Source organism: Magnolia sinica, chromosome 11 (assembly GCF_029962835.1).
Source record: "Magnolia sinica isolate HGM2019 chromosome 11, MsV1, whole genome shotgun sequence".
In the NCBI taxonomy this organism is placed as follows: domain Eukaryota; kingdom Viridiplantae; phylum Streptophyta; class Magnoliopsida; order Magnoliales; family Magnoliaceae; genus Magnolia; species Magnolia sinica.
Genome location: NC_080583.1, coordinates 28652536 through 28679648, shown reverse-complemented (window position 1 = coordinate 28679648; position 27113 = coordinate 28652536). Strand labels below are relative to the sequence as shown.

The window sequence follows — 27113 nt, the reverse complement described above, 5'->3', positions numbered from 1 at the left end:
GATTCGGGCTGAAGCCTCGAGCCCATTGGTATACATGTCTAAGAAACTGTCTCCATCTAATTCGGCTTGTAGAGACGTGTGGACTAGCTCAACATAGTTGGAAATGCTAGCGCAATACATCTTAGTGCGGATTTCAGGCCGTAGACCACCTAAAAACCACCGCATTTTTATCGGTTCATCTGCCAGTATCAAAGGAGCGTATTTGACGAGCTCCATAAATTTGTTCTCATACTCTGTCATAGTCATTCCTCCCTGACGAAGGTGAAAGAATTCACCCTCCCTCTCATTACGGTATGTGAGGGGGAAGTACTTCTCATAGAAGCGTGTCTTAAATGCGTCTCAGGTCCACACATGTCCTTTAGGAACTGTCCATAGGATGCTGTCCCACTAGAGACTGGCTTCCTTCTCTAATATATACGTAACCAGCTCAACCTGCTCAGCCTCAATGCAGTGCAACGGCTTTATCATCTTAGAGATATAGTCTAGCCAATACTCGGCTTCCTCAGGTCCGTGAGTACCCGCGAAAGTAGGAGGTCGGAAGCGCTATAATCGCTAAAATATGCCGCTAGCACCCACGTTTCCAGCAGGGTGCACAGGTGGTGCAGGTGGGGCCGTGTGCATATTATGGGCAAAAGCCCCTACGATGGTAGCTAAGAACTGTTGTTGCTGCTGGTGGTGCTGCATCTGCTGCTGCTGCATCAACAGCATCATCTGCTCCAGCCTATCAGGAGGAAGAACGGACAGCGGTATGTGAGGCGTCGAGGTAGACGAACAGTTCTGCTCAAGAACCGATGGTGCAATAGGTGTAGGCCCATTAGTGAGGCCAGTGGCCGGCCGAGAATCTGGCAAAGTATCGTGAGTCGAGCCCGAAATGGAGTCTGTACGGCTATCGCGTAGGGGAAGTGCCCCGTCAATCGAATCGCCAAGAGTAAGACGTGCAATACTCCATGTGACCTTAGGTGGCATTCCCTATATACAATATAAGGCGCAACCCAGGTCAAACTCAGCATGCTCACAAACTCAACTACACAACATTTTACACATTCTATAACAAAAGGAGCTTCATGCATTTCATTTAACCAAAATCGTCACAATATATGGGATGTAGCCTTACATGGATCATGACAGAAGACTAGCAACAAAGCAATCTAAGAGAGGACTATACATGACTCGTCGTCCGAATCTGGTGATGGAGGCGGGGCACCCTTGTCCTACATGCAGCACAGGAGAGCCTTCAAGGTGCAAGACACCTTCTTGAATTCCTGTTTCATGAAGGCCCTGGCTTTCTTCAAGCTTGGCCCGGGTCTCTCTGACCTCCTGTCGCAGGAAAATCCGGCCCTCCTCAATCTGAGCCAAACAGGCTTCTGAAGCAGCCCGATTACTGTCGCGCTCATGTGTAGCAGAAGGAGAGCCCTCATCAGTGTCCTAAGTCTCCTCTTCCTCTTCCTGCTCTCCTTCTTCCTCTATCTCATTTTCTTCCTCTTCCTCTTCTTCTTCACTCTCCTCAGCCTCGTAGCTACTTTCCTCGCCCTCGGAACCAACACGTCGTTGTAGCGGCCCAATTCTCATGTTAGCGAGTGTGGTGTCGTTTATAAAGTGAATCGGCACCACCACATCGGGGAAAAGTCTGTAGCTGAACTCGTGAGCAAGCTTACATATGAGTCGAGCAAATGGAAGTGTAGTAGCCGTCCTAGTAGAACGGGCAGCCATGACTATCTCACATAGGACGAAGGTAGGCAAGCACATGTTATCTCCCTGTCGAATATGATACAAGAAGTCTACTATTAGGCATGTGCACTCAGTGCAGTTGCTCCACCTAGGATACACATTGTATGTAAATATATGGTGGAGTAGGCAAAAATCAGGAGTCATCTTGATCGATGGGAGGCAAGTGCCTCGGTTGCTCCAATGGACCAAGCGGCCACAAAGGTATCATGTGCGGCGATCTCTTTCATGTGCACTCTTAAAATACTTCTCATCAGCATCCCTGTAACCCCGTCGATCAGGACATGGTCTACATAGACCCACCTGAATACTACATATATGAGAATGCCTCCTCATCATCCTCAAAGTTCAGCTCCGCCTCGCAGGCTACGCCATCATCTAAAACTACAACAGGGTCTGGTTGGTGTTTAAAACATCGTCTCATAACGTGGGAGTGAGTGATCAACTTAGTGGAACAATAAAGTAAAGGTTAACATGTTATCAATTCAGTCAAGCAGTAATGATAACGCAATACAATCAAACATCCCTATGCACTGTGATTAATGCAAGAATGGTATGTAATAATGATGCATGCCCTCGCCTGCACCCTCTGTGATCTTCATCTCACGGTCGCGGCATGTCAGTCACTTCCTCAGTGCTCTACCCAATGCCAAATGGCACATGCAATGCGGTGCATGAGTGTGATTACCAAGTTCTTATTAGGCCTTTTCATATAACAGGATTGGAAAGCCAAGGTACCTCCCTTATATCAATTCCCAAACATTGATACATTCTAGGTTCATCAATCCTAGCAGTCACATACGATACGTAAGTTCAGGTCACTACCACCAACGCCCTACCAACTAGCAGTCTATTTTCAAATGCTCGTCACCAACCAGACTGGGGACCACAGCCAGGCTGCGCCGAGGTAGGCCTAGTTTATACACTAATTGTTAGGGAAAGACTCGTCGCCTCAATGCAGTCTCAGAGTATGCTCGAGGTCACTACAAAGGGCTCATAACCTGATCAGTGTAGGCCGACAGCTCGAATATAGTGTCTCATACTACCGTATTCGGCACACGAGGTGGTTGCTCATTGGTCACTACGAGGAGGCTCGTCGTCCCAACGTAGGTCGACAGCTCGAGCACGGTGTCCCATACCAACATGTCCAGCACATGAGTCTTAGCAGATCGAGGTACCAAGGTTAACGGGATTTTCACTGGTGAGTGAGTTTAGTACCTTAGGTTTAAGCAGTAACGTCCATACATGGTGAACATAAATCAGGCCAATCGGGTTACTTGACGAGCTCGACTGGTACGAGCGTACATCTAGTTGATCAACGTGAAGTGTGTAAGCACTCCATGTGGCCTAACCACTGTCAACAACCCAAGTACGACTCGGATTCATCGAACACGTCCGGTGTTACGAAACAACCTCAGCCACCAATCTAGGACCTGTTACTGATTGCCTGGACTATACCATAGTCCCAAACACACTCCAAAATAATTTATTTCACATGTGATAGTCAAGAACAGCATATGACAATCAATCCACATAGAGATCTTATTTGAGCATTTTAACAAACACAGTGTACATGTCAACATACATAGGCCTCTCACCACAAGTAACATAATAGTAGATAGGTTATATAAGGAAACCATAAGTATAGATAAGGGGGTTGAGGATCCTGTCTCAACGCCCTTATGTCATACCATTAAGCAAGCATTTACTCATTCAATCATTTTGTCAAACACTTAGACTACACACATTACATACATGTAATAACTTAGTTAACACACATGTTATAGCAAATCCTTTCATAAGGAGGTGTCACGTATACAGCGATCATGCATTTACAATTAATAATCATGACAAGCACGAATCATAATTCCATATTCATTCAAGCATATCAACAAACACATGAAATACACTATATTCAACATAGTTCATATATGTGTGTAAAGCGCAGGAAACATCGTATCTAAGCATATGATAGTATTCAAGTCAATCATAAATCATTAACTGACATTGAAAACCTTGAAAACTATAACCTAAACATTTATAGTCATCACCTTTCACCGGTAGACTCGAAACAAACTCAGTTTAAACACTAAGCCTTTGTCTATGGCGCAACGGCAACCTATAACATCAAATAGGTTAGTTATTTCATCACTTACACTATTGAAAATCCTTAAACAGATTAGGGTTGGGTTTTCTTACCCAAGTACGGAGTTGGAATCGTCGAAAAAGGGATACAGGTGTGGTGGTTAAGCACGTGGAGTGATGGGATTGAATCCCAGGAACAAAGGCCAACTCTCTCTCTCACTTTCTCTCTCTTTCCTTATCTTTCTTTTCTCTTCTCTCACCTAGGGTTAGAAGTTCGTATGTGAAGGGAGAGAGAGGGTTTAAGACCCTTATATAGGCCGAGAAGTGATGGGAATGGCCCCAGGGCTATGGTATACTTTGGTTATAGCCAAAAGTTGGCTGTTTTGGCTCAACGGGGCACATCTGGAGGCTCCTTTTCTGCATGCGGTCGGACTTAAGCTTCCTGACATTGGATCTAGGTCGAGTTAAGTTTTCGGTCCGATCGGATCAGTGGATTGGCAGCGGGGGACCAGTTTCAGTTCAACGGTCACCGATACACGATCAGGGTCATAAGTACACTGATATGTGTTGGAAACTTTTCCTGATCTGAGGGGTAATTGGGTCAGATTCCAATAGTCTGAATCCTTATATTTGGCCTACAAGTGAACGACTCAATTCACTTAAGTTTTAGTTCATTTCCTAAAGATATTTGCATTTCTCACACACTTCGCTCCGAGCTTAAGTTGTGTGTTTCTGGACACTATCTGGATTTAATTTCTGAGATGGTTGTCAAGTCCAGCAAGGCGGTCATAACCGTATAGTTTTGCGATAATTGGACTTTCGACGCATAGTCCAGGTTCGATACGGAGTTTCGGTGTGCTCCCGAGAGCAACCGGGTTTGAAGATTAATCCTAGATTTCAGGGTGATATAGCATCAATGATTCTACACGTTTTGGGTCTTGCAGTTTGTATTTAAAGCGGTTAGAGCTAATTTCATAGATAATCTAGTTTGACACTTAGCTAATTCTCGTCTAATTTCTAAAGGATTTGGTCCTTAGTGATTTCTACCAGAGGTGGTACTCGGGTCTTTGTACGGATTTTTCCAGGGCGTTACAATCTACCCTCTTTAAAGAACAATTTCATCCCCGAAATTGCCTAGGGGTAATAAGTAAAGGTCTTATTATTTCATTTTGCTTAGTCTTGTTGGTTTCAGGTTCATATACGTGATAGGGTATATAATAACTGCATTAGCCTAGCTCATATTGATCTACGCCCCTTAAAAGTTTAAACCTTTAAGGTTTGGAAATACATGTCCAAATCATTATATTGTGCTAAGCATTTGATGATAAAGTTTACCTAGGGGTGGTATAATCTACTCTTTATAATTGGGCTAATACGGAAAGTCATTTGTGGTAGGCTCAAACCCGATACATCGATTGCCCACCTAATTAGGGCAGACAACACATTGTATCCCTTCTGAATCCTGATGAATCCTGGTCTTCTGCTCCGTCAAAGCAGTGAGTCCTTTGGTAATCACCAAGGATTGAGAATTGAGTTAAGCTGCAAATGCCTCGTAGGGGTATGATTCTGAAATTCCGAAATCTGATAATCCTAATTATTTGAGGAGTATTATAATTCATTAGGAGGTTCAAGCCTCATGTTTATAAGGTTGCCCTTTGGGTTTTGTTCAACAAGAGCTCTTGATTAACCTATGTTTAACTTGGTGAATAATAAGTTCTTCCATGGTGCTCATAGTCAAAAGACTATACTAGAAGGGTTTTCAATCTCCTAAAATTATATTTGTATGTCACCATTTCGATCATACGATTAGGGGGTCATGGGCAGATTGCACTTCGATCGGTTTCATTAACTTCGGGAGGGAAGGAAGAGTCGAGAGTTCTAATATATTTTAGAAGTTTGAAATGTTAGCGACATAAGGCTGTGGGAAAGGAAAGAAGAGGGACATCTCCTCGACGCGGTATGAATCTTGAGTTTATAAGGAAAATAAGAAGCTTATAACATTTTACTGTTGTCCGCCACTAACATGAGCTTACAGACTATTAAACTATGAAACTCAATCCTACTCAAGGGTCCTAATTTACTTGCACAAAAACAATTAATATATATATATATATATATGTATATTTATATGTATAATTTAAATTTAACTACAGGATGATTCCTAGTATGATTACAAATAATTCCTAAATAGACACCAAATACTAAACTTTAATATGAAAATGTGTAACTAGTCTTTTGGTAACTTGAAGTTGTAGAAATTTTTTCGTTTCAACCCTTCTATTATTTATAACATATTTGTCACCTCTAATTACCATATATATATATATATATATATATATATATATATATATAAATCTTTATAGTAATCCATTGTTAGGCCTATTCTTTCATATGAACTAGTTTAATAGACCCAATGTCTACCAATAGGAATACAGGTGTACCTTGAATGTGGGCAGTGACCTCAAAGGCCAAATGCACTGCAGTTGCTGACTCAGGTGTTTCAACTGCAAGTGCATGCACACGGGCTTGTTGAAGATGATTTGGTTGCACTGCCTTAGGTCGTTGAAGTGGCCTATTCTGAGGTATGGGCGGTCGGTAATATGGCTGCGCTGGTGGTACAGATCATAGAGGTGGAGTCGTTATACCACGTGGTGGCCGACGGTCGATCTTCTGAGGTGACGTGACACTGTTGTCTTTCATCTTGGTAAAAAGAAGGGGTCAGTGTGTCCCCCTTTGTTGCAATATGTACACCAACAGCCAGCTCATCTCTGCTGGGTCGGCGGAGTCACGAACCTGAGAGGCGAGTCTACATGTGGCCTCTTACCTAGGACTGGTCGGTGCTATGATTCAGGCTGAAGCCTCGAGCCCATTGGTATACATGTCTAAGAAACTCTGTCTCCATCTTGTTCGACTTGTAGAGATGTGTGGACTAGCTCAACATAGTTGGAAATGCTAGTACAACACATCTTAGTGCGGATTTCAGGCCGCAGACCACCTAAAAACCACTGCATTTTCATCGGTTCATCTGCCAGTATCAAAGGAGCATATTTGGTGAGCTCCGTAAATTTGTTCTCATACTCTGTCACAGTCATTCCTCCCTGACGAAGGTGAAAGAATTCACCCTCCCTCTCATTACGGTATGTGAGAGGGAAGTACTTCTCAAGGAAGCGTGTCTCAAATGCGTCTTAGGTCCACACATGTCCTTTAGGAACTGTCCGTAGGATGCTGTCCCACCAGAGACTGCCTTCCTTCTCAAATATATACGTAACCAGCTCAACCTGCTCATCCTCAGTGCAGTGCAGCGGCTTCATCATCTTAGAGAAGCAGTCTAGCCAATACTCGGCCTCCTCGGGTCTGTGAGTACCTGCAAAAGTAGGAGGTCGGAAGCGCTAGAATCGCTCAAATAGGCCGCTAGCACCCACGTTTCCAGCAGGGTGCACTGGTGGTGCAGGTGGGGCCGTGTCCATATTCTGAGCAAAAGCCCCTACGATGGTGGCCAAGAACTGTGCTGCTACTGGTGGTGCTGCATCTACTGCTGCTACATCAACAGCATCATCTGCTCCAGCCTATCAGGAGGAGGAGTGGACTGCAGTATGTGAGGCGTCGAGGTAGACGAACGGTTCTGCTCAGGAACCGATGGTGTAACAGGTGTAGGCACATTAGTGAGGCCAGTGGCTGACTGAGAATCCGGCATAGTATCGTGAATCGAGTCCGAAATGGAGTCCATACGGCTATCGCGTAGGGGAGGTGCCCCGTCAATCGAATCGCCAAGAGTGAGACGTGCAGTACTCCATGTGGCCTTAGGTGGCATTCCCTATATACAACATAGGGCGCAACCCAGGTCAGACTCAGCATGCTCACAAACTCAACTACACAGCATTTTACACATTCTATAACAAAAGGAGCTTCATGCATTTCATTTAACCAAAATCGTCACAATACATGGGATGTAGCCTTACATGGATCATGACAGAAGACTAGCAACAAGGCAATCTAAGAGACGACTACACATATGACTCGTCGTCCAAATCTGGTGATGGAGGAAGGGCACCCTTGTCCTGCATGCAGCACAGGAGAGCCTTCAAGGTGCAAGACACTTTCTTGAATTCCTGTTTCATGAAGGCCCTGGCTTTCTTCAAGCTTGGCCCGGATCTCTCTGACCTCCTGTCGCAGGAAAATCCGGCCCTCCTCAATCTGAGCCAAACGGGCTTCTAAAGCAGCCTGATTATTGTCATGCTCATGTGTAGCAAGAGGAGAGCCCTCATCAGTGTCCTAAGTCTCCTCTTCCTCTTCCTACTCTCCTTCTTCCTCTATCTCATTTTTCTTCCTCTTCCTCTTCTTCTTCACTCTTCTCAGCCTCGTAGCTATTTTCCTCGTCCTCGGACCAAACACGTCGTTGTAGCGGCCCAATTCTCATGTTAGCGAGTGTGGTGTCGTTTATAAAGTGAATCGGCACCACCACATCGGGGCAAAGTTTGTAGCCGAACTCGTGAGCAAGCTTGCATATGAGTCGAGTAAATGGAAGTGTAGTCGCTGTCCTAGTAAAACGGGCAACCATGACTATCTCACATAGGATAAAGGTAAGCAAGCACATGTTATCTCCCTGCCCGATACGGTACAAGAAGTCTACCATTAAGTGCGTGCACTCAGTGCGGTTGCTCCACCTGGGATACACATTGTTTGTGAATATATGGTGGAGTAGGCGAAAATCAGGAGTCATCTTGATCGATGGGAGGCAAGTGCCTCGGTTGCTCCAATGGACCAAGCGGCCACAAAGGTATCATGTGCGGCGATCTCTTTCACATGCACTCTTGAAATACTTCTCATCAGCATCCCTGTAACCCCGTCGATCAGGACATGGTCTACATAGACCCGCCTAAATACTACATATATGAGAATGCCTCCTCATCATCCTTAAAGTCCGGCTCCGCCTCGCAGGCTACGCCATCATCTGAAACTACAATAGGGTCTAGTTGGTGTTTAAAACACCATCCCATAATGAGGGAGTGAGTGATCAACTCAGTGGAACAATAAAGCAAAGGTTAACATGTTATCAATTCAGTCAAGCAGTAATGATAACACAATACAATCAAACATCCCTAAGCACTGTGATTAATGCAAGAATGGTATGTAATAATGATGCATGCCCTCGCCTACACTCCCTCTGCGATCTTCATCTCACGGTCGCGGCATGTCAGTCATTTCCTCAGTGCTCTACCCAACACCAAACGGCACATGCAATGTGGTGCATGAGTGTGATTATCAGGTTCTTATTAGGCCTTTTCATACAGTAGGATTGGGAAGCTAAGGTACCTCCCTTATATCAATTCCTAAACAGTGATACATTCTAGGGTCGTCAATCCTAGCAGTCACATACGATACGCAAGTTCAGGTCACTACCATCAATGCCCTACCAACTAGCAGTCTATTTTCGAAGGCTCGTCACCAACCCGACTGGGGACCACAGTCAGGCTGCGCCGAGGTAGGCCTAGTTTATACTCTAATTGCTGGCGAAAGACTTGTCGCCTCAACGCAATCTCAAAGTATGCTCGAGGTCACTACAAATGGCTCGTCACCTGTTCAATATAGGCCGACAGCTCGAATACAGTGTCCCATACTACCGTATTCGGCTCATGAGGCTCGTCGCCTCAACGTAGGCCGACAGCTCGACCACAATGTCCCATACCACCATGTCTAACTAATGAGTCTTAGCAGATTGAGGTACCAAGGTTAACGGGGTTTCCACTAGTGAGTGAATTTGGTACCTTAGGTTCAAGCAGTAGCATCCATACATGGTGAAATAGATCAGGCCAATAGGGTTACTTGACGAGCTCGACTGGTACGAGCGCTCATCGAGTTGATTAACATGAAGTGTGTAAGCACTCCGTGTGGCCTAACCAATGTCGATAACCCAAGTACGAATCGGATTCATCGAACACATCTGGTGTGGTGAAACAACCTCAACCACCAATATAGGACCCGTTACCGATTGCCTGAACTATACCATAGTCCCAAACATACTCCAAAATAATTTATTTCACATGTGATAGTCAAGAATAGCATGTGACAATCAATCCACATAGAGATCTTATTTGAGTATTTTAACAAACACATAGTGTACATGTCAATATACATAGGCCTCTCACCACAAGTCATGTAATAGTAGATAGCTTACATAAGGATACCATAAGTATAGATAAGGGGGTTGAGGATCCTGTCTCAACACCCTTATGTCATACCATTAAACAAGCATTTACTCATTTAGTCATTTTGTCAAACACTTAGACTACACACATTACATATATGTAATAACTTAGTTAAAACACATGTTACAGCAAATCCTTTCATAAGGAGGTGCCACGTATACAGTGATCATGCATTTACAATTAATAATCATGACAAGCACGAATCATAATTCCATATTCATTCAAGCATATCAACAAACACATGAAATACACTATATTCAACATAGTTCATATATATGTGTAAAGCGCAGGAAACATCGTATCTAAGCATGTGATAGCATTCAAGTCAGTCATAAACCATTAACTGACATTGAAAGCCTTGAAAACCATAACCTAAACATTTATAGTCCGTACCTTTTGCCAGTAGACTCGAAACAAACTCAGTTTAAACACTAAGCCTTTGTCTATGGCATAACGGCAACCTATAGCATCAAATAGGTTAGCTATTTCATCACGTATACTATTGAAAACCCTTAAACAGATTAGGGTTGGATTTTCTTACCCAAGTACGGAGTTGGAATCATCGAAAAAGTGATACAAGTATGGTGGTTAAGCACGTGGAGTGATGGGATTAAATCTCAGGAACAAACGCCAACTCTCTCTCTCTCTCTCACTTTCTCTTTCTTTCCTTATATTTCTTTTCTCTTCTCTCACCTAGGGTTAGAAATTCGTATGTGAAGGGAGAGAGAGGGTTTAAGACCCTTATATAGGTCGAGAAGTGATGGGAATGGCCCCAGGGTCATGGTATACTTAGGTTATAGCCAAAAGTCGGTTGTTTCAGCTCAACGGGGCACATCTAGCGGCCCCTTTTCTGCATGCGGTCAGACTTAAGCTTCCTGACATTGGATCTAGGTCAATTTAAGTTTTCATTCTGATCGGATCAGTGGATCGGCTGCGGGGGACCAGTTTCAGTTCAACGGTCACCGATATGCGATCAGCGTCACAAGTATACTGACATGTGTTGGAAACTTTCCCTGATCCAAGGGTGTAATTGGGTCAGATTCCAATGGTCTGAATCCTTACATTTGGCCTACAAGTGAATGACTCGGTTCACTTAAGTTTTAGTTCATTTCCTAAAGATATTCGCATTTCTCACACACTTCGCTCTGAGCTCAAGTTGTGTGTTTTTGGACACTATCTGGATTTGATTTCTGAGATAGTTGTCAAGTCCAGCAAGGCGGTCATAACTGTATAGTTTTACAATAATCGGACTTTCAACACGCGGTCCAGGTTCGATACAGAGTTTCAGTGTGCTCCCGAGAGCAACCGAGTTTAGGGATTGATCCTAGATTTCAGGGTGATGTAGCGTCAATGATTCTACGCGTTTTGGGCCTTATAGTTCGTATTTAAAGCCGTTAGAGCTAATTTCACAGATAATCTAGTTTGGCACTTAGCTAATTCTTGTCTAATTTTTAAAGGATTTAGTCCTTAGTGATTTTTACAGGAAGTCGTACTCGAGTCTTTGTACGGATTTTTTTGGGGCGTTACAAGTCCTCACACATTAATGTGTACAAGCTCCAACAGATGCGTCTTTAGAGCGCGTTCTATTTTCTTGAAACTTACCTTCTTCTGCTTGTCATACACACAGTCCTCGCAGAATTCCAAGTCAATAGACTTCAACCCTGATAGCTTCCCTTTTGATAATGACACTTTCATCCCTTTCTCACTCATATGACCCAACCTCTGATGCCATAACTGCCCATTTACTCCAGTTGATATGACTACTAGTGAACTATACGATCCTGAAATCACGTACAAAGTTCCATCATTCTTGCCTCAAGATATCACCAAGGCACCTTTTGTGATCTTCCAGGAATTACTGGTGAAGGTCATCACATATCCGGTATCGGCCAACTGTCCCACAGAGATCAAGTTCCGTTTCAAACTCGGTGCATGTATGACATCCTTCAATTTCAAAATCGTTCCATCTTTCTGATTTATATGAACGTCCTCTTTCCAACAATATTGCACAGCTCATCATCACCTAGGTAGACTCTCCCAAAGTCACCTGACATATAATCACGTAAAACTTCCTTACATGAAGTGGCATGAAACGAAGCACCCGAGTCTATGACACAAGACTCATTCCTCGCATCAAGAGACAAAATCAACGCCTCTGTGTCACTCTCCTCTAATAGATTCACTAAATCCTTCCCGCCTTGAGAGCTTCCTTATTGTTTCTTAAGCGTCCTTCAATCACATTTCATATGTCCTTTTTTTCCGCAATGCCAACACCCGTCTTTCTCTTTCGGTCCATTGGACTTCTTCCTTAACTTAGAACATCATTGTTTATTGCCTCTTTTGTTCGGCGATCTTCCTCTTCCTTCAACGTTTAAGCATTACCTGAATCCCCTGAAATTCCTAAAGCCTTTCTTCTATATTCTTCGCTGAGAATTAGACTGGCCGCACCATCAAATTTCAGCTTTGTCAACTTTGAAGAATTGCTCAAAGCAATCACCAAACCATCCCAACTGTCTGACAAACTGGACAAGATCAATAACGCCCTGACCTCATCCTAAAAAATAATGCCAACGGATTCTAACTGGCTCGTAACTGTATTGAACTCATTTAGATGTTCAGCCACACTCCCGCCATCTGACATCTTCATGTTGAATAACCATTTCATAAGATGAACCTTGTTGGATGCTTAGGGTTTTTCATACATCGTAACTAGGGTTTTCATTAATTCTTTTGTATTCTTCACCTTAGATATATTGAAGGTGACGCTCTTAGACAAAGAGAGTCAGATCATTCCTAGAGCCTTCCGATCCAATAAAGATCATTCATCATCTGTCATCTTTTCTGGTTTTTTCTCTTTTCCTCCTAGAGGAATATAAAGGTCCTTCTGATGTAGATAATCCTCCATTTGCATCTTCCAGAAAGTAAAGTTTGAACCATCAAACTTCACAATTTTAGTCTTCCCTTCTTCCGTCATCACTCTCACTTGAACTAAACTAATATCTCTGATACCAGTTGTTGCGCAACACGCCAACGATGCAGTGAACCGAGATCCAATCTCCAGTCTCACCCACAAATGATAAATAAGAAGAAATATAAATTAGAAAGTATAATCAAAGCATACCAAGCAAACCACAAGACAGCATATACGTGGAAAAACCCCAACAAGGGTAAAAAACCACAGGTGCAAACTTTCACTATGAAGAAAACGAGACTACAAGCAATATACTAACCTCTTCCCTTGGATGTATAGAGAAAATCATTTACCTACACTTTAAAATAACTCTCATAACCCTAGAAAAGCCCTAGGGACCCCTATTTATAGTTTAGGCAACTTCCCTTTCACACCTCTTATGAAACCGTGTCAAAAATCCGCAATCCGTGTAAAATCAGGAAACGAATCTGCGTAACCTCAACTGGTTGAGCAAGGGCCTCGAACGATCGAACACCGTGGACCTAAAAAATCATAGCTAACTGGACTTTAAGTCGAGGCAGCCCTCGACTGGTCAAGCAGCCCACTCGACTGGTCAAGTGGCACTGCCCAGATGTGACTCCACATCTCAATAGTCCCCTCACTTTCTCCACCACTGTCCCACCTGGGTGGGGCTGCCTTCCTACGACAAGCCATCGCCCTGGGACTATTCTCATCTGGTCTAGACCCCAACGTGTTCACCAGGGTCGCATTGAGGCAGTTGAATAGAAGCCTCGTGCCCAACCTCTGTTTCCCTCTTTTTGCTCTTCTTTTCGATACATGCACTTTTCCATTAACGATGGGTCCAATGGGCTCTCTGTCGAATGCCATATGGAAAAGACAATGTGGGAGTAAAGCTGTACACAAACCAAGTTAGCTTGGTTAACTTGCTCAACTCGACTTGGAAAAGCTTGATTCCACTTGGCTTGAAACTGCGTTAGAGCTTAGTCAAGCTAATTTTTTTAGCTCGAAAAAGTTTCAAGCCTATTTCAAACTGGACTGCGCTCGACTTGACTTGAAACTTGGCTCGAACTTACTTGGTTCGAATTGATTCAACTTGGATCAGGTTCACTTAATATAAATATTTTGTTATATATGGGAAATGGTAATATGAGGTCCACCTCATGGGAACTTCCCGTGAGGTTGAGTTATATGGGCCCCACCATGATGTGTGTTGAACATATACCCCATCAATCAGATGCATCATTTTAAGGTGGGCCAGGAGTTATAAAATCAAGTCAATCCAAGACTTGGGTGGGCCACACCACATGTAACAGTTGATAGGGGTTACCCTCTCATTAAAACATTCATAATCATTTATTGGGCTCACCTATATGTGGTTCACAAATCTAGCCCATCCATTTTATATATCCCACTTGGATGAGGGGTGAGACCAAGTTTCAGCTGCATCCAAAACACTAGTGGGCCCCACTAAGTACTTTTACATGTTTTGGGCATATCTTCATATGGTTTTAGATGGTATGGCCCACCTCAGTTCGATATACGGCTGATTTTTGGGATATCCCATAACCTAAAGGGGACCCATCAAATGCACGGTGTTGATGTTAGACACACATCAAGGTGGGGCCCACACAGCTCAACATCATGGGAAGTTCCCATGAGATCACACACACACACACACACACACACACACACACACATATATATATAAAATCATAAAATCTAAATTTGAACTCAACTCAAAGATTAAGCTTAAGCTCGGCTTGAACTCGACTCAAGCTGGCTCGAGCTGTCGACTAAGCCGAGCTGAGCTGGCCAGTCAGGCGCAAGGACCGAGTTGAGCCTCGTGTACAACTCTAATTGTGAGTAATAATGGGAGAGAAACAGAGAGCTGGAGAGAGCCTAATGGAGAGAGAAAACCTCTCGTGGTTGAGTACACTTAACTCATACCCCAATCGATGTTTTTTTTTCTCTAACCAAAGAGCATTTGTTACTTAGATTTTAACCACGTCAATCTCCCTCTTTGAATCATTTCATATAACTTCAATAGCGAGAGAGCTAATGAAGACTTCGGTAAACAATCACGTCCTTTTGGATTAGGGTTTTTTTTCTTTTTCTTCTTTTTCTTCACCCATGTGACAATCATGATTGCATCTAAACATCATGGTGAGCCCTAGAAAGGTTTCTAAGGTATAACCCATTTGAGTTTTCGATCTCTCTCATATTTGGGGTCATGTTCTAAAATGAGCTTGAGAAAGGATAGACAAAATGGATATATCACAAACATTGTAATGGGCCCACAGAACTTGGCGGGTCTCGAATAAGTGTCCCATGAAGAATGGTTTGGGAAGAATTGTGTTTGGATGTAAATACTTATGGGAATAGATTTAAAGCTTGCTTTTAGATGAATTATGGTAAATTTTCCTAAATTTGGATGTAAATAATTATGGGAATCGATATGCTCACATACGTCAACTGGCCAACACTCTTCAACTAAATCAAAAATACCAACATGTAAGGACTCTTCGGTAGCAATCTCCATATAAAAGAGCTCTTCATTTATTGAAACCGATGGCAAAGAGTCTTCAACATAGAAGGACTCTTCATGTATATGAGATAGCCAGGATTCTTCAAATAGTTATCTCTCCATCTTACGTAATCTAACATGATTATAATCCAAAATTTAAAATGTCAAAAGATATTGTATACGATTGTAATTATCCTCTATTTATATCTTAAGAAAATCTCTCGCAAACTTACGTTTTGAGAAAGAGAGTTACGAAAGTAGTTTGGTTGGGTCCTATTTTCTCTTCATAGTATCGGAGTAGGGTGAGTTGTGAGATTTATCCTTTAACTGTAATTTCTTCTATACCATTAGCAATGACATCCTCCTCTTCTAGTGAGACCTATCCCTATCCATCCTCTCTTAACGTAGGAAATTTTGTGCCAATCAAACTTCTTACTTTGGAAGACACAAATCATGGGACTCATTGAGAGTCAAGATGTGATTGTATTTATCAATGGTGAACTTACCATTCCAGATCATAGGACCTCTATCTCAACTGCTAAAGGTACGAATGAAATCGACAACCTAGTCTATCTCTCTTAAAGGCGTTCTGATCATCTTCTTAGTGGATGGATCACAAGAACTTTGTCTGAAGAAGTGCTCGGATTGGTGGTCAGACTTGACACCGCATATGAGGTTTGGACAGTTCTTCATAATTACTTTGCACAAGAATCACAAGAGAATTTTTTCTCCTTCAACAATTGCAACTTCTACGCAAAGGAACATTGACAATGCCTGAGTACATTCAGGCATTCAAAATATCTACAACAATCTCTAAGCCATTGGAAAACTAGTAGATGATCGTCGGAAGGTGTTTGACATTCTTCAAGGACTCGGCCAAGGGTATGAGTCGTTTTTCACAACAGTGGTCAAACTGCCAATTCCCTCTTACGCCGAGTTTCCTCTTCTTCTTAGTCATGAGACTATGAAGAATCTACACAATATCCAGGACCTTGATCACAATGTTTCCTTCCTTGGTCAACGTTTCCAAGGCTAAGGTGGTAACAAAAATTCAAACAAAAAAAAAATAAAAATCAGAGAAATAATAAAAATCCGTACTCAAAGAGTCATGGAGGAAATCAGGGTTTCTCTTCTAAGAGACGTGGTTTCACTTAGGCCGGTCAGCAAAGTAACAACATAGATGATTTTGGCTCTCAAGGAGGGCCATCTGAGAAGTATGATCACACTAAGCAACGTCCAAATCAAGAGAGTATGATCACACTAAGAAATGTCCAAATCAGGAGAGAGGAGCAGTTTGTGAGATCTGCAACAAGCCGAACCATATGGCAATACGTTTTTGGCATCGATTCAACTAGACATATCAGCCGGAGGACGTTCCTCAAGCTCTGGCGGCCATGACCCTACATGATAATTAGGATGAAACCTGATACCCAGACATTAGAGCATCAACCCATATGACAACCGATCCTGGTAAGCTTCACACTCTGTCAAACTATATTGGACCTGAGAAAATTTTTGTGGGCAATGGGGATGCTTTGGACATTACTCATATAGCGTCAACTGATATAGGGCTTGGTAATAAAGTGTTTAAATTAAATAATGCGCTTGTAGTTTCAAATATTAAAAAATAATATTGTCTGTTAGCCAAATGACTATTGAACATCCGTATATTTTTAAGTTCTCATCAGACGGGTTTATGATAAAGGACAACAAAATTCGGGCACTGATTGCAACAGGTAGTAGAAGTGGTGATCACTACGCCTTTAGACTAGGAACATAAGAAGCATTTTTCTCAACTAGACCTAGAGTTACTAAAGATCAAGTCTGGCATCAATGGCTCGGCCACCCACAAATGAAAGTTGGTGATTTTCTTCAAAACAATAAGCTGATCTCCAGCACTAGTTTTAATAAAATTGAGGTAGTTTGCACTAGTTATCAAATGGCCAAGTCATGTAGGCTTCCATTTTTATCTTTAAGAACTTTTTCTGATGAACCTTTAGTTAAATTTCATTGTGATTTATGAGGACCAACTCCAATTCTTTCTTGACAAGGATTTCAGTATTATGTCATATTTGTAGATGAAAGCACAAGATTTACCTAGTTTTTTCCACTACGTCACAAGTTTGATTTTCTACAATGCTTCCAAATTTTTTACAAGTTCATGCATACCCAATTTGATACAAAAGATAAAAGTATTTCAAATATATGAAAGGAGTGAGTTTATTAAGAAGGATTTGTTATCGTATTTTGATCGAACCCAAGGGTTGATAACTTTAAGTGCAAGGCTGCGATGCAGTAATAATTCGTTGAGAGTAAAGTCAAATCCTTAAGGAATGGGGAACAATGCTTAGAACTAATCTAAACCTAATGGCTGGTTTGTGTTTTTAATCCGGTAGGGTAAAAAAAGTTTTAAAATAATAAATAAAAGATTAAGGATCTAGGAATTCACCCATAGCAATCACAATATCTCATTCACCAATTCAATATATAACTCAATTAGAATCGAAGTTTTATCATATCGAATTGGAGAATAATTCTATTAAATCGATCATCAACACCAATAAAACATGGTTTCGATTGAATGATTTTCTCATGAAGCACTCAGATCTCCATCGCAAGGAATCAAAAGCATCCAAGGCACCCTTAGGTGACAATAAATCAATCAATTGTACAGATTGAATAGTTTTATAATTCAGGTTAAACAATTATTAAATTAAAGCATTCATTATACCTGTAGTACACAACAAATCTAGAAATAAACAATTCTAAGACTTTAAAGTAAAATCTAAATCTATTTCAATCTACTATCATTATTCAAACCAATCTTATTGAATAAAATAAACTAAATATTATAATTAACTATGAGTTTCATCCCTTAGCCTTAGCTAAGAGGTTATCCTAGCATGGTTAATGTCCTAAAAAGAAAAAATATATATAGATGACAAACTAAAACCGAAAGATCGAAGAAGAAGGACGACCCCATGGAAGCTCTGCCACCTTAGGTCTCTCTCTCAAGCCCTAATTCGTATATAAAATAGCCTAAAATACCCATATAATTAGGAAAAATTTTCCCGAACTTGGAACTAACTTCAAATTTACAACTTTCTTATATGTTAGTCGCACCAATGGTAGCCTTCGGTCGCATCGATGATAGCCTTTGATCGAACTGAACATCACTTCGGCCACATAGACTAGGTTTCTCGATTGCAGTTGAATTTTTTCAATATTCATCTGAAGTCTCTGTCTCCCTCAGGTCGCACTAAACATCACTTTGGTGGCAAAAACATAGCTTCGGTTGGACCTAAGTATCAAACCAAATTAACTCTTAAAATTATAATTTATCATTGGACTATTTTAAGCACTTTCGGTCGGACCAAACTAACATCAGGTGGGACCGAACATTCTATTATTTTTGTTATCAGGTTATGTGATTTTTCATTCTTTTTTTCATCCTTTATATTTGGTTTTCTTGAATCATTGGTACTTGAAATCTTCAATAATGACTTCATATCTCCAATTCTTCATCACCATCAACTTGATCTCGTTTTAAGCTTTAATCTATCTTTTTAAGCACGTATTCTTCTTAGGCGTCTAAATTACCTCACATGTATAAATCATATATAATTAAATCAAATTAGCACTTAAATACTATAAAAGTTAATGATTAAGAGGATAAATATGTAATATTTAGGCATTATCACACCCCCAACTAGCAATTTGCTATTCCCGAGCAAAATATGCGAAAGATATTTCGAAACTAAATGAATAAATTCATATAAACTCAAACAATTCCAAAAATAATCCGGATTATAGAAATCTAAAATTCATTAATAGATGTCATACTTCCACCTAAAACTCTACTATTTGGTAACTATCCTAATCAAGTTCATAGTATTAATCCTATAATTAGAAAATTTTCTAAACATTGAGTTTTATGAGTGTATAGTAAAATCTAGACTTAATATAACCAAAGTTCAGCTCAATACTTTCACTATAACATTGATAATCAAAAGAATATTGAGGATAACTAAAACATAGACCAAAACTTGCCTTACAATTCAACATTCTACTTTTATAGCTTTTAATTCCTCCATCAACAAATTTCACTCTATTTTCTTATTTTCTTTCTTTTCACAATAGTCCTTTCATGAACAATTTCCAATAAGCAAGCATTTTCGACAATAACTATTTTTTTAGTTGGGTATTACTTTTCCTTTTTTTTTATCTTTTTTTTTTTCACTTGAACATGATGGACAAATTCCTAGGCTTGGTTCCTATCATTCTCAATAATCGTTAAGTTACCAATTCAATATCAAATTAAAACTCTAATGTGTAAGCTAGATGTGACATGTGAATTTATGACTCAATCAATGTTTAAACTTTCAATTTTAAGAATTAATAACTTCGAACTCAACTTTAAAATCTATCAAATAACTAAAATTTAGGTTTAAAAAATCTTAAATATTACTTATCTTATCATTCTAATATATGGATTATGTTCAAAATCACTTAAATTCACAAAAAAAAATTTAGCTTAAAAATTCAGCCCAAATAAAGAAATTTCAAAAAGAAACCTACCCCCAACCTAAATTCTACACTGTCCTTAATGTATAAACATATATAATAAAAGCAGAATTAAATGCAATGAAAATAAAGAAAAATAGACGAAAAGTACCTAAAAAGTGACAACATATAAGTGCTAGTACAAACTTCCTATAAGTTGGTGTTTCAGCATTCAAACAAAACTATTATAAAAAAAACTAATCCTAATAAACCAATAAACTCCTAATCTAAAAAATCAAAAAAGAAAAACTACTCATTCTGGTAGATGCTTTCCTCCTCTGGCCAATATCTCAATAAATTTCTCAGCAAGCTTTTCAACAAGATCATATAAATGCCCATTTTGTATTAGTATTGGATGTCCTGGAGCATGAATGTCCCGACAAATTTATGAACCTCAACAAAATATCTTATTTTGTTGCCTAAGGTATCCACCTTGTATAAAACTCACCTGTGGTAGAAAAATTTTAATGTCAGTGCACCACGGTAAATAAGAGACTATAAACATTTGAATTTCAGTAAAGTTCTTAGCTAGCATAGTCTCTATAAAATTCAAGGTCTCAAACATCAGTTCAGATTTCAACTCCTCCACCTTTGATGATAAACATTCAAAATCAGTGGAATGAAGCACTTCATAATAAAATTTTCTCCTACTAGTATCAATTACTAAGGTAACGTCTTGCAATGCATTCACTATTTCCTTAATAATGTCATCATTAGAATCCTCAAAGTGTGCCAAGCAAACTTCTAGAGAGTCAGGACATTCAGTGAAGAGGGACTGACTCTCCACAATGGAATCAAACATGTCATGTTGGTGGATTATATAACATCACCTTGTTTGAAAATTTCATATATCCTTTTATTGTTAACTAGAGCTTTAGATGAGGTCAACCTTTGTGGAAACTGAACCATAGACTCTTGAACATACTCCAGCTTCTCATCGTTCTTAAATTCAGTATGTTCAATAAGCGATTGAGATTACTCTCCTCACATTGTATTTCTAGATTAGGCTGAGGCTAGGCTAGATAAGTCTTTTCCTCATTAATAAGGCGTGATTGAATTCTTTGAATGGAGGATGCAAACATGTCTAATGATGTTCTGATGTTGCGGAATGTTTGCATGATATTTTGGTTAACTTTTTCTTGAACATCCATGAACCTCTAAACCAAATCCTTTTAGGTCTTCTTCGATGTGATCTCATAAGTAGAAGGCACAAGGAAATAATTGTTAAAATCAATGGTTGGTTCACCTCTCTAATTTAAGCTATGATGGTTCCACCAATCAAGATCATATGTGTCATATGTGGGTGAACTCGATGGTTATTAATAAGCGTTCTCACCCATATATTAATCACACATTATCTTCTTAACCAGTGGAGCATCATATATTTGTTTTCATTATAACCCGGTCGACACTTGATTGAAGTTTCACTTAATTTATGAGACAGGGCGTTTCGTAACATAGTGATCTATTAGCCCTTTAACCAATATCTCATCTCTTAGAAGTTTATTAGAGTATTCTCATGTCCACTCTAACATGAACATGATAAAACTTTAATTCTAAAGCTAAACTTAAAAATTAAATAAAAATCATATAGAAGATAAAATCCTACAGCAATATGGAAAGCTATTAGAGGGAGGGAGGAGGGATGTTACGATAAGATACAAATTAGAACTATATGGTCCTACAAACAAAAACAAGTAAACAATGTTAGCGATGTTAGAAAATCTAAAACAAAACTATCCCCTAAAAAAAACTATGAAATTAAAAAACCTAAAAACCCTAGGTTAGAAAATTTTAAAAAGAAAAAGAAAAAACTAACTTTAAATAGAAAACCTAGAAAACATAAACCTAATTGTGTTCATGCTACTCTTCAACAATGGCGCAAAAACTTGATCAAACTCAAGAATTGACAACTTCAAGTGTAAGGCTGCGTTGTGGTAATAACTCGGTGAGACCAAGGTCGAATCCTCAAGGAATGGGGAACACGACTTAAAACCAATCTAAAGCTAACAATTGGTTTCAATTTTTAATCTAGCGAGGTAAAAAATGATATAAAATAATAAATAAAATACTAAGAATTTAGGAATCCACTCATAGCAGTCACAATATCTCATTCACCGATTCAATATATAATTCAATTGGAATCAAATTCCTATTATATCCAATTGGAGAATAATTATATTAAACTAATCATCAACACTAATAAAACATGATTTTGATTGAATGATTCTCTCATGATGCACTCAAATTTTAAGAGCATGGGATCAAAAACATCCAAGTCACCCTTGGACGATAATAGATCAATCAATTGTACAGATTGAATCATTTTCTAATTTAAACTAAACAATTATTAAATCAAAGCATTCATTGTACCCGTAGTATACAAAAAATCCATAAATAAATAATTCAAAGAATTTAAAGTAAAATCCAAATCTATTTCAATATATTATCATCATTCAAACCAATGTTATTGAATTAAATAAACTAAATACTGTAATTAACTACAAGCTTCATCTCTTAACCTTAGCTAAAAGATTAGCCAAGCATAGCTAACATCCTATAAAAGAAAAAAGAAAAACATAAATGACAAACTAGAATCAACTGATCAAAGAAGAAAGACAGGTCCGTGGAAGCTCCACCACCCTTAGGTCTCTCTTCTAAGCCTTAATTCATATCTAAAATAGCCTAAAACATCCCTTTAAATATGAAAAACTTGCACTGACTTGACACCAACTTCAAATTTTCGTACTTTTGTTATGCTTTGGTAGCACCGATGGTAGCCTTTGGTCGCACTAACTAAGTCTCTCGGTTGTAATCGAATTTCTTCAATATTCATATGAAGTCTATCCCTCTTATGTCGCATTAAACATCAGTTCGGTGGCACCGAACATAGTTTTGTTTGAACCTAAGTGTTGAACCAAATTACTTCTGAAAATTACAATTTATCACTGGACTATTCTGTGCACTTTCGGTAAGACCGAACTGACCTCAATTTATCACTGGACTATTCTATTATTTCAATTATCAGGTTGTGTGATTTTTCAGTCTTTTCTCCATCTTTGTACTTGATTTTCTTAGATCTTTGGTACTTGAAATCTTCAATAATGACCTTCAAATCTTTAATTCTTCATCACCTTCAGCTTGATTTGTTTTTTAGCTTTAATTTATCTTTTTAAGCATGTATTCTTCTTAGGCTTCCAAATTATAGTTACTGGCGATAACTCAATCATTTTCAAGCTCAATCCCAAATACCAGGTCAAAGTGACTGAGTTATCGCTAGTAACTATAATGTCATTTTCAAGCCCAATCCCAAATACCTCTATACAGCTAACATGATCCCTATCAAGCCCAAATCTACTAAGTCTGCATTGAAACATCTAGGGTGGTTCTTGGAAATGGAAGAGGAGTTTGTTGCCGTCCTTCACAACAACACATGGGACCTCATTCCACAATCACCGACAATGAATTTAGTAGGGTGCAAGTGGGTTTTCAAAACAAAACTTCACTCAAATGGAACTCTTGAACACCTAAAGGCTCGACTCATTCCAAAAGGATTTAATCAAATTCCAGGTATTTTCTCTAGTTATTAAGCCAGTCACCATCCGTACTGTTATTACTATTGCTCTTGCTCACAACTGGGATATTCATCAAATAGATGTCAAGAATGCTTTTCTAAATGGATGACTCATAAAACCAATGTATATGGAGCAACCACCCTAGTTCCAAGACTCCCGTCATCTAAACCATGTTTGTCGTCTCAAGCGAGTATTGTATAGGCTTCGCCAAGCCTCACGCACATAGTTTGATTGATTCAATCACTTTTTGCTATCCTTGGAGTTCTTTTGTAACATGGCTAATTCGTCTCTTTTCATCTGCCATAGTCTCCAAGGAACCATTGATCTTTTACTATTATATGTAAATGATATTATAGTTACTGGCGATAACTTAGTCACTCTGACCTGGTTTCTATCTCTCTTAGGTCGTGAATTCACTATGAAAGATCTTGACAATTTACACTATTTTCTTGTTGTGGATGTCTAAAAATTGAATGGTGGACTCTTTCTTAATCAAGCCAAGTATGCTACTAATTTCATTGCTTGAGCTCAAATGTATGGTTGCAAGCCCATCTCCATTTAAATGGTGTCCAAGCTACATCCTTCATCTAATAATGATGAGCCTTTTTTCGATCCACAATTTTATCAGAGCATTGTGTGTGGGCTTCAATATTTAACTTTCACTCGGCCCGACATCTCTTTTAGCATCAATCATACATGTCAATACATGCATCAGACTACTAAATTTCATTTTTAGCTCGTCAAAAGGATTCTCCGCTATGTTTAAAGAGCTATTGATCATGGGGTTCGATTGATTGCTAAAAATCTTTTGGTGTTATATGGGTTTTCTGATGCAGATCAGGCCGAATGTCCAACTACCCATCACTCCACCACTGGGTTTTGTACATATCTTGAGAGTAATTGTATCTCTTGGAGTGTAAAAAAGTAGCCTACTATTGCACGATCAAGTGTGGAAGTATAATATTGAGTGATGGCATCTACGACAACCGAGATCATGTGGCTCACGTTTCTTCTTAGAGACATTGGTCATTACTTAGACAACTTCTAACAATATTTTGTGATAACATCTTAGCGCTTCATCTCACAATCAATCTTATTTTTCATACTTAGACAAAGCATATTGAAATTGATTATCATTTTATTCGTGAAAATGTGGCTTTAGACTCACCAGTCACTCGATTTATCCGTAAGTAAATCAAGTGGCTGACATATTTACAAAGGCACTACTACTACTACAACAAAAGTTTATAATGTTTATAGGATAGGTGGGTCTTTTTTTTTTGTGGGGCTCGTACTTAGGCAATGGGCCAATGATTTCCATCCGTTGGACGATTCTGATCATCCATACGCATGCTCAAATAGCAGATTACCAATTTGAGCTGATCTTAGACTGAGGCTGAAGGACTATGGGTTGAGCTTGGGCATGAGTTTTAAGATGCAATAACCAATACGGTCAGGTGTGAGTTTGGATATCATCATGGCCCAACATGACAGACCAACCTGGCCCCACTTGTTTAATACATGTGGAATATGTATTTGGCTAGTGTGTTTGTTTGGGCTAGGGTTGGATCCTGGACCTAGATTAATATCCTAACTCATCCATTGTATACACAACATTGTTTGAAAAAGGTTGTGATCCATCCACAATGGGCCATGATTTGAGCATTCTGATTAGCATAGCATGTATGAAATTTTGTGAGTTCTTATTATGTCATTCCACTATATCAAGGGCTTGATCTTAATTAGTTAGACCATGTAAATTTTTGGTGTGTTTTTTCTTTGTTCCATATTTTCGTTGACCCTGTAATTGCAATTTTTCACAAAACCTAGGAATCCCCAATCCAACGTGTGTCCCTTTAGATCAATGGTTTGGACAACTAAAGCATTCGCTGGCATGTACAAAATCATATGTTGAATGGATGTCTTCAATCTATGTACAATTAGATGACATTGAACGATCAACAGTCATGCTCGATCAATCAAACCTCTCCGAAATTAGATAGATTGCTCGCTAGACAGTTTTGGACCATACTCGATCGATCGACAGTAATTTCAATAAATCTTTTTTACTCTTTAGACAATTTTGGACTAGTTCAATCACTCGAGCTTTGGTATACTCGATCAATTGACGTGTAGATTGACGACGTATATGAAACTACATAAGTGCATAATTTGTTTCCTATTCCGATTGTGATGCTATGTTTTATCAAGTATAATCAGGATTAGGGTATTCTAAGGGTTTACAAAGACGTTCCTAAGGATTCTAGAGAAGAAAAGTTAGAATTTTGGAAAATTCGAATGGGGTTCTCATCATTGTAAGTGAAACATCTCTTGTAATATCGTTTCATAGTGGATTGTTTGTTGCTTTGTTCCATGATTTTTTTTCAGTGAGAATTTTTTCGCATGATATTCATGTGTTCTTTATCTGTTTGGTTTATGTTTGATTTCCTCTTATTTAATTGAATTCGGGTTTACTTCCGTGCAATCCCCAACATCATATACATTTATGGATGAGTAGGGTATAGTAATTTCTACCATGGAAAGAGTCCAATTCATTCTAATACTGAATATCAACTTTCACCCAAACACAGATTCAGTTTTCCATGACAATGAAGAAAGGGTCCTGACAATGCCAACACACAGGAAATTAAAGGTACATAATAATGCACACTCAGATTTCAGTTTAAAACTTTATTTTCATTGGTTTTTATTCAATTCTCTCTTTCTCAGGAGAGGATTTATAAACTGAATGGTGTTCTTAAGAAGAAGAGGGACTTGAGCAGTGTAAACTTGGAGGATTATCGCCCTGTCGATCCAGTTCCAAGTTCAAAGGCGTCTATCAAACCAGGGCCCACCCCACATGGCACTCCTCTCATTCCTTACATTCCACAGCCGACTCCTCCAAATCATCCTGGCCCTAAGCATGGTGGGTCCCCCTAACTGATGTAAAATAGATGCCATAATAACTTAGTAATGTTAGCATACTACCTATGTGGACCACTCATCTTGCTGGACCTTCCATCCATGCACCATGGCTCAAGTCCTATTTCCCGAATTTAAGGAAGAAATTACAACTGCCCTTTTCTTTTTGTTGCTTCTTCAGGCCACTGAGCAAATGTCTGGTATCATCCAATGACTCTGATTTTTGGGCCATGTCTTGAATACGGTGGGTCCCACCGGATAAGTGGACCATGCATCTGAACTTGCGTGCAATTTAGCATGCCTTGTCGTATGTAAGAGGTGTGTTTGTTTTTTTAGTTATCAGCACATATTTGAAAAATGTAATGTGATTTCATCTTCACTACGTTTATTTCTGTTTTAGTAGTATGTATTTCATGGGGTGGGGAGTTTGTGCAATACGATCTAGTTTTCATTTTGGATATGTGGGTCCCATGATTCAGTTACCGAAAAAATCTGTATGATGGGACTCACCACATAAATTCCCCATGAGTACGGGTGGCAATGGGTTGGCCTGACCTGCGTGTCATTTTGGTTCAGGTCAT

General features: G+C 39.5%; 1 protein-coding gene across 2 annotated transcripts in view; it reads left to right on the top strand.

Annotated features, from left to right (window-relative positions):
* The window catches only part of LOC131218989 (uncharacterized), a 37966-nt gene extending 11055 nt beyond the window's left edge, over positions 1-26911 (top strand). The window contains exons 2-4 of one of the 2 annotated variants that reach the window (XM_058213926.1): positions 23417-23605; positions 26202-26263; positions 26341-26911. In XM_058213926.1, the coding sequence (XP_058069909.1) occupies positions 23417-23605; positions 26202-26263; positions 26341-26550 (461 nt within the window). In that variant the 3' untranslated portion in view covers positions 26551-26911. The remainder of the gene's footprint in view (positions 1-23416; positions 23606-26201; positions 26264-26340) is intronic. The other variant, XM_058213927.1, reaches the window with a different exon arrangement.
* The last annotated feature ends 202 nt before the right edge of the window (positions 26912-27113 follow it).